Source organism: Monodelphis domestica, chromosome 2 (genome assembly GCF_027887165.1).
Source record: "Monodelphis domestica isolate mMonDom1 chromosome 2, mMonDom1.pri, whole genome shotgun sequence".
Classification (NCBI taxonomy): Eukaryota; Metazoa; Chordata; class Mammalia; order Didelphimorphia; family Didelphidae; genus Monodelphis; species Monodelphis domestica.
In genome coordinates, this window is record NC_077228.1 from 510160274 (window position 1) to 510168772 (window position 8499).

The 8499-nt window shown below is 46.8% G+C and overlaps 1 protein-coding gene across 1 annotated transcript; it reads right to left on the minus strand.

The window, feature by feature from the left end:
- Positions 1-505: 505 nt before the first annotated feature.
- Positions 506-5595, minus strand: LIAT1 (ligand of ATE1). Its single transcript, XM_056819594.1, has 2 exons — positions 5064-5595; positions 506-1169 (listed from the first exon to the last, which is right to left on the minus strand). Exons 1-2 carry the CDS (start codon positions 5290-5292, stop codon positions 685-687), a joined length of 714 nt encoding a protein of 237 aa, XP_056675572.1. The 5' UTR covers positions 5293-5595; the 3' UTR covers positions 506-684.
- Between the last annotated feature and the right edge of the window lie 2904 nt (positions 5596-8499).

Consider the following 8499-nt stretch of genomic DNA (forward strand, 5'->3'; position numbering starts at 1 on the left):
ATATAAAAGCACTTAACACAGTGCCTGGCGCATAGTAGGTAGTAAATGTTTATTACACACACACACACACCCCTTTGCCTTTATTTCCATGTAAGATCATAGAATTTGGAATGGGAAGAGAACTTGTTACAGAAATGAAAACTGAGCCCCCCCCCAGAGGGAGAAGTGAGGCACCCAAGGTGCACCCCCATAGGGGGCCAGGGAGCAAAGTCAGGATCCCATCCCTGGCTCTGTCCCCCCAGCCAGGGCTGTTCATTTGCCCTCCATCATAGATCCTGCCTCTCATTAAGTCGTGCTTGTGAGCAAGCATTGCAAGCCTCGAACACAGTGTACAGCCTCGGTGATGGGGATTATTAGATTGCTGCACCCTCTGCTCGCCGTGAGAGTGAACACCAGAGAGCTGACTGCACTGAGCGGGGCTGAGAAGTGCAATTTTGCAAAGGGAAACCACACTTTGATTCAGTGGAGTTCAGGGTGTCAATCGAAGTGCTTACCAGTTGTTGGGTTGTTTTGATAATAACATGGTTTTATTTTGGCAATTAAGAACATTTTTCGAAAGATGAATTTGATCTCACCAAGGTATCTGTCCTCCAGGATTGGTCTGATTTGCATTATTTAATTTTCTTTCTCTCACACATGCACGCACGCATACACGCATACACACATACACACACGTCTCGGGGATTAGGATAGGTTCAATAATGCAGAAGAAGCAGCAAGTTTCTGCTCAGGCACATTGGTGGATGCCAACTCTGGAGAGGAGAACAGCTTCAGAGGTGTGTTTCCTTCAAAGAAATAACTGAGGCAATCAGCCTTCCCTCCTTGCTTGCCGTTTGGTTGACTCTCCGAGTCTGGAAGGGCCAAGAATTTCTCATTAGTCCCTTCCGAGACGTTTGGAGTCGGGCAAAACCCTTCCAAGGCCGAAAGTCGATAACGTTTTCTTCTGTTGAGTTTGTAGATGCGAATTCGTTCTTCCTCGGCTACTGGGTCTTCCAGGACGCCCTCCCAGCGGAGACTCTCGTTGATTTTGGTGGAAAGGCTCTCGTCCACTTCGGCCGATGAAACGGCGGCGTTCCCGGAGGACGAGTAAGCTAGATGCTTGGTTTCCTCTTTCTCTCTTTTAATCTCTTTCATACACTCCAGTTTGGTGATGGAATCTTTGCTGGAACCTAGAAGGTCACAAGAGGAGAAAAAAAGAGGCTGAGATGGTGCTGTTGATCTGCATCACTGGAGCCGATGAGCAGACTTAGCCAGAGATGGTCCCTCTCAAGAGCTGATGAAGCTAAACTAAGCAACCAAATAACCATCTCTCAGGAGGATTCATCTTAACGTCCCATGAAATAGCTTCCTGCACGGGGTAAGGGTGGGGGCTCAGTCCTTGTTTTCCACGACTGAAGCTCTGCAGAGGTTCAGGGTTGCCAATTGCTAGGATCTTTGCTGGGAATCGGTCAGAATTCGTGAACGTTTATTTGTATACCAAAGGTAAAGTATACCATTTGGGATGGAGAGACATCTCCTAACTTTCCCTAAAGTACTAGAATTGGGCCAAGGTAGGAAGTTTTTGTATTGTTGGTATCAAAAAGGCCACTTCAGGACTACATAATTATCTTATTATCTAATTATATATGTTTTATTAAACTTCATATTCTGTATATTTATAGAATATACTTAATGTATTATATACATTGTATTAAAATACAATATATTTTAAATTATATAAACTACAGACATTTTCATAAGCTGACTTTTCTTTTTTGAAACACTAGGAGATCCTTTCAGGGATGAGGCTTTGAAAACCATCTCGTGCTCTCTCTTGCTGGCTATGAGTTGCTTCCAAAGCAACATTTAAAGAAAATCTAAGCTGGGGAAGATAATAAATCTCACAATGGGAGGCAGCTCTGTGGATTGAGAGCCAGTTCTAGAAATGGGAGGTCCTGGGTTCAAATCTGGTCTCAGGCACTTCCCAGCTGGGTAAACCTGGGCAAGTCACTTGACCCCCATTGCCTAGCCCTTGCCCTTTTTCTGTCTTAGAATTGATACTAAGTGGGGCAGCTAGGTGACTCAGTGGATGGAAAGCCCAGCTGCAAAATGGGAGACCCTGGATTCAAATATGGCCTCAGACATTTAATAGCTGTGTGACCCTGGGCAAGTCCCTTAACACACAGTATTGATTCTAAGATGGAAGGGAAGGGTTTTTAAAAGGGGGTTAAAATTTTTTTTTAATAAATTTTACCCTGTGAGTTTACTGATTGCCTGGAGAGTCATTCTGATCTTGCTGCTGTTTCCCTCCCCAGAAAATTGTTCTACTCATGAAGACAAGTGGGAAGGGTTGGTCTTACTTTAAAAAAAAAAAACCCTTCCCTTCTGTCTTAGAATCATATTAGTATAGGTTTTAAGGTAGAAGAGCAGTAAGGGCTAGGAAATGTGGGTTAAGTGATTTGCCCAGGGTCATGCCACTAGGATGTATCTGAGGCCAGACTGGAACCCAGGAACTCCCTCTCTAGACCTGGCTCTCAATCCACTGAGCCACCCAGCTGCCTCATATAGCCATCTCTTCTTGTGCCTGTGTCTACACAACTATCTTTGAATCTCTCTCTAAGGGTCCCTTCTAGGGTTAAAACATATTGACTCCATCATGCCAGTTTACAAATTCTGGAGCTGAGCCGGGGCAAAGCACTCAACAGCACCAACCCAGCACCCCTGCCTTAAAGCATCAAAGTAGCTTTTGCTTTATATTTATGCATAAGCTTCCTGGGCACAGTCACCAAGTCTCTTTATTTTTAAATGAAAAAGAGCTCTTTGGATCAGTGGGTACTCAAAACATGTTTTGATGATGGCAGCTCTACAGAGAAATGTCACTGCTCAGTAGGATCTATTTGGGGATAGGGGGGGGGAGGGAAGGAGAAAGAGACAGTCAGAGAGGGAAGGAGGGAGGGAGACAGAGAGAGGGAGGAAGGGAGGGAGAGAGGGGGAGGAAGAGAGGGGAAGGGAGAGAGCGACAGAAAGGAGGGAGGGAGGGAGGAAAGGAGGGAGGAAGAGATAGAGGGTGGGAGGAAGAGACAGAGGGGGGAGGGAGGGAGACAGAGACAGGGAGGGAGGGAGGAAAGGAGGAGGAGATAGAGAGGGAGGGAAGAAGGAAAGAATGGAGGGAGGAGACAGAGAGGGGGAGGGAGGGAGGGGGAAAGAGACAGGGAGTGAGGGAGAGAGGCAGAGAGAGGGAAGAAGGGAAGGAGACAGAGAGGGAGGAAGGAAGGAGAGAAAGACAGAGAGAGGAGGGAGGGAAGAGAGAGAGAGGGAGAGACAGAGAGGAGGAGGGAAGGAGAGAAGGCAGAGAGAAGGGAGAGGGGGGAAAGAGAAAGAGAGAGTGTGTGTGTTTTGGGGGGATGTGTGTGTATATACTTGTCTTTGTGTGTGCCTGTATATACTATGCATATGTACTTGAGAGTAATATATGTATGAGTTTGTGCCGGGCATGTTTTAGGAGTTTATGAGTGTATGTGGTGGTAGCTATGTGTGTGGGTGGATGTGGATGTCTTTTGTGGGGAGCTAGCTGTGTCTGGAAAGGGATGACAGACACTGCCAAATCTGGGCAAATAAGTATGTGTGGGAAGATGTCTTGGATTTGGGTGCATATGTTTGGGGATGCCTTGTGTGGGATATTTTATATATATGTACACACATACACACACACATATATATATGACTGTGTATCATCTCTGTGTAGGAGCGGCTGTTTATAGGAGTGTTTGACATTGTGTTTGTAAGCTGGAGGGGGTGATATCTGAGTATGTGGGCAGGATATTTATGGGAAAAGTCCATCTATTTTCGAGGGTATGTATCTGTGTGTGTTTGGGGCGTGCTGATGTGTCTTAGTATGGTATATATCCTTCTGGGTGTGTGTATGTTTGGACGGTACCTTTTTGTATATTTTGCGGGGAGAAGCCCTCGATAGTTATGTGCAAGTGTGTAGTGAGTCTTCTAAATGCTCAGTGTTATTTGAGGGACTTGACTTGTTCTACTTCACCTCAGTGGGTATAACTAGGAACAGTGGAGATGAGTCCCCAGAGTAGAAACTTTAGGGTAGATTTTGGCAGAAAACACCCTCCCCCCCATCACCCTAACAGTTAGAGCTACACAGAAGTGAAATGGGATAGCAACCATATTTGTTGATTGATCTGAGGTCATCAGTCAAAGATTAGATGCTTACTTATTGAGTATATTATTGAAGGATTTTTTTTTTAAAGATGTGGTTTGGCCATTGAGATCTCTTACAGCTTTGAGATTCTGTAATTAGGTATGTCATAGATTTAGAGCTGGGAAGGAATTTGGAGTCTACCACTGAGTCTAACCTTCTCGTTTTACAGATGAGGACACTGAGATATAGAGAAGATTAAATGACTTGCCCAGGGAGACTGTCAATAACTGTAGGAGGCAGGATTTGAACCCAAGTCTTCCAGATTCCTTTGACCCTGTCTCACTACATTGTATTTAGGGATGTGTTTATGCGTCCTTTTTGGAGTGGTTTAGAAAGGTTTGTGTCTGGTTGTGTGTCTTGAAGGGTGAACAGGTGTCCCCAACATGTTGGGGTGGATGGGAGTACTGTACCCTTCACACCAACCAAACTGTCATCTTAATATGTCTTCCTTGTCTTTTTCCTGAAGATTTAAGTCCTTTCCTGCCTCTTACTACCTGTATGGCCTTGGATAAATCACTATCTCTCGGTGACTCAGCTTCCTCATTTGTAAAATAAGGGGGGCTGAGGTCCCTTCCAGCTCTAGATCTAGGATCTTATGACACCAATCCCTGACGGTTCCGCCTCATGACGTTTCCTTTGTCTGGCCCTCCCCCTACTCTCTCTGACCCCCAGGCTGGCCCTCCGCGTCCTGCCTAAATCCTGTCCCTTGAAGTTCCCTTTTACCTGTTCCATCTCCGTCTCCGCCCCTTTGACCATCCTCTTGTAGGTTCCTCCCCTCAAAGCCCCGCCCCCATCCAATCCCAGCGCGTCTCTCGGCACTCTCTAATCCCTCTCGCCGACTCCGCCCCTCAGGCCCCGCCCTACTCACCATCTCCTTTGCCGGAGCCCTTACTCAGCCCGGAGGCTGGCGACTTTTTCTTCTTCTTTTTCTTCTTCACCTTCCGACGGCCGACCTCAGGTAAGCAGCCGGAGATGGGCGGCAGCCGGGACACCTGGAAGGCCGGGGTGACGCCCTCCCGCTCCTCGTCGTCCTCATCGTCTTCTTCATCACACTCTTCGCCTGCCCCTGGACCCCCGCGTCCGCCTCGGCCGTTCATCCCGCTGGTCCCAACTGCCCGAGCCCGAGCCTGCTCCGGCCAGACGCGGCCCAAACGCACCGCTGCCGCCGCCACCACAGCTTCCTCTAGTACCTTCGCCTTTGCCACTCGCTGCCGCCGCCCCGACGCGTCTCCCAGGCTACAGTTGGGCCACGCCCCCTTCGCCCTCGGTGACGCCGCCACCTTGGCCCGCCCTCCTCCGAGGCTCCCTCCGCTCCTGTGCGCGTACGCATGCGCATCCGAGGGGGACGTGGTGTGGTTCTCTACAGGAAGTCCTAAGCGGCGGAACGGGAGGGGATCCCTGAGGCTTCCACGCTAGCCCCTTCATATTACAGAGAAGAAAACTGAGGCCAGGGAAGTTCAAAGGGACTAATCATTCCAAGGCTAAGATGAAAGCCATCTTCAGCCCAGCTAGTCCAGCCCTTTCAGATTGAGATACTGAGGCTGGGGGAGGGGATGTTTTTAGAGGCTAAGCCCGAGAGCCAGTAGCAGCACACTGAGCCTCGAAGGTGACCCCCTAGTAATGAGCAGCCTAACTGGGACTCAAAGTTTCTCTTACTTCAAATTCAATGGGACCAGCATTGAAGCGCTATCCTGGGTCCGTCAAAATGTTCCCTGAAAATCATCTTTATAGGGATTCTTGTGGTTCCTTTTCCTGCAGTCCCCCTCCCTAGTCCATCATCACCGCAATCGTTATTCCCAAAACACCCCCTCTCCCCCAGCTCCATCCACTCCTGAATCTCTGGGATAAAATGAAAACTCCTTAAATAACAACAATATTTAAGGTTTGTAGGTAGTATGAATTAGGATTTGAACTCAGGTCTTCTTTACTCCAAGTTCTTTATGATCTGGCTTCATCGTATCTTCTTAGCTTCAATTAAACATTATAACGCTTCATATGCTCAGCTCAGCCAAACTCGCCTCTTTGCTGTGACCATACCACACTACACATTCCATCTCCCAACTCCACATCTTTGCCTAGATGCGCCCTAGATCCTCCTCCCCAAGTGTAGTGTGCACTCCCTCCTCACCTGAGCCCCTTTAATCCCCATTTTACTTCTAGGATCATCTCACGGGCTCCTTCCTAAAAGAGACCTTTCCTCATCCGTCCTGCTTCTTCTCAGGCCCCCTCCTCATTTACCTGCTTTGTATTGATTTATTACGCATACACACACACTTACATGCTGTTTCCTCTGACAGAATGACAACACCTGGAGAACAAGGGCTCTTTTGTTCTTTAATTCATGTTATTCCCCCCCTCCCCCCAACACTTTCCCTTTACTCCTTCTACCTTTCTGCTTCTTTAACGCTTTGTGGCTAATGGGTTTTTTTGGTGGTTATTGAAATGTGTTTGCAGTCCATGAAAGACATTAACTGAGGAGGAAGAAAAAGGACAAGGAGATGGAGAAAAAGAAGAAGAAAGAAGCCTCCACTGCCGCCCAGGAAATAGCCACCTAACAAACTGTATGGTGAAGAGTCCCTACTGGCTATGAAAAATGTTTTAGGGTGGGTAACCCTGCCAAGGTTCCATTGCAATATGCATCAGTGGAAGGATTCAAGGCAATATCTCTCCCAAACCGTCATCTGCTGAAACATCAAAGAAAGTCATCATTGATATTTGAGTTCTTTTAAATCTTCTTCTTTGGGGGTTCTGTATCACCCTTATATATATCCTTATTTCTTTGTATTCTTTGCTCTTCCAATACATTGGGATTTAACTCATAGAGCTGTTCCCTCCTTCAATGCAGCTGGTACCCCATCCATGCCCATACCATGATATTCTTCTCTCATTGCAAGGGTACCAGCGAAGTACCCAGGATGCCCACTTGTTAGCCATTGTTTTCAATACAGGATCACTTTATCGTTTTTTTTAACCCTCACCTTCCTTCTTGGAATCAGTATTGTGTATTGGTTCCAAGGTGGAAGAAGGGTAAGGACTAGGCAATGGGGGTTAAGTGACTTGCCCAAGGTCACCCAGCTAGGAAGTGTCTGAGGCCAGATTTGAAGCCAGGACCTCCCATCTCTAGGTCTGACTCTCCAATCACTGAACAATCCAGCTGCTCCCACTTTATCTTTTTCACCCTACATTTCACTGATGATTCTTTTAACTCCAAATCTTTGAAGTTCTGTAGCCTTATCCTTCACATCCCAGCTCAGGCACCTTATCATCTCTCTGCCAGCACTGTCCTGCTTCTCCTCATTTGAACTTGAAAGTTCCATATTGGACCTGGACCTCTAGAATCCCTTTTCCCAATCCCTGGGGAAGTGAATCTTTCCCCTTTGGAGTCACCACCCTAGAGCCCAACCCAGCTGCTGCCTAGTGACCGAGTTCAGAGGAATTCAGAGTTAGCTTAGCCCAGTCTATTGACTGAGCTGTTTGCCTGTTCTGCACTTACCTCTTTCTCCTCCAATTCTGTTTTCTACCTCTTGCTTTGAGTGCCATTATATCTATAAGAACATCATATACTTTGTAACAGAGGGCTGGCCATGTGGCTCAGCCTTAGAATACTATCCCTTGACCATCACTGGCCCATGTAAAGGTCAGTAAGGAACCTTCTTTCTGCCATGCTTAATGGAGACGACCTTCCTCCCAACTACAGAGCATTTTGAATCCTCTTGTGGGCTTACTTCTTTTGAACTTTTGAAGCCTCTTGTAGGCTTCTTACTGAACTTTTTTTTGGGGGGGGGGTGTCATTTAAACATTATTTTATTTGGTCACTTCCAAACATTATTCATTGGAAACAAAGATCATTTTCTTTCCCTCCCATTGGCGACGCACAATTCCACTGGGTATCACATGTGTCCTCCATCCGAACTCATTTCCATGTTATTGGTTTTTGCATTGGGGTGTTCATTTAGAGTCTCTCCTCAATCATATCCCCTCAATCCCTGTAGTCAAGCAGTTGCCATTCTTCCGTGTTTTTACTCCCACTATTTGTCCTCTGCTTGAGGGTAGTGTTTTTTTCCTCTTTGATCCCTGCAGGTTGTTCAGGGACATTGCATTGACCCTAATGGAGAAGTCCATTACCTTTGATTGTACCACAGTGTATCAGTCTCTGGGTACAATGTTTTCCTGGTTCTGCTCCTCTCACTCTGCATCAATTCCTGGAGGTTATTCCAGTCTCCATGGAACTCCTCCACTTTATTATTCCTTTGAGCACAATAGTATTCCATCACCATCAGATGCCACAGTTTGTTCAGCCATTC

Bases quoted from the DNA above. Each gene is read 5' to 3' on its own strand.
- LIAT1 (XM_056819594.1), bottom strand. From the start codon at position 5,292: ATGAACGGCCGAGGCGGACGCGGGGGTCCAGGGGCAGGCGAAGAGTGT. The intron at 1,170-5,063 runs GTGAGTAGGGCG...GTGACCTTCTAG, and splicing joins GGGCTCCGGCAAAGGAGATG to GTTCCAGCAAAGATTCCATC.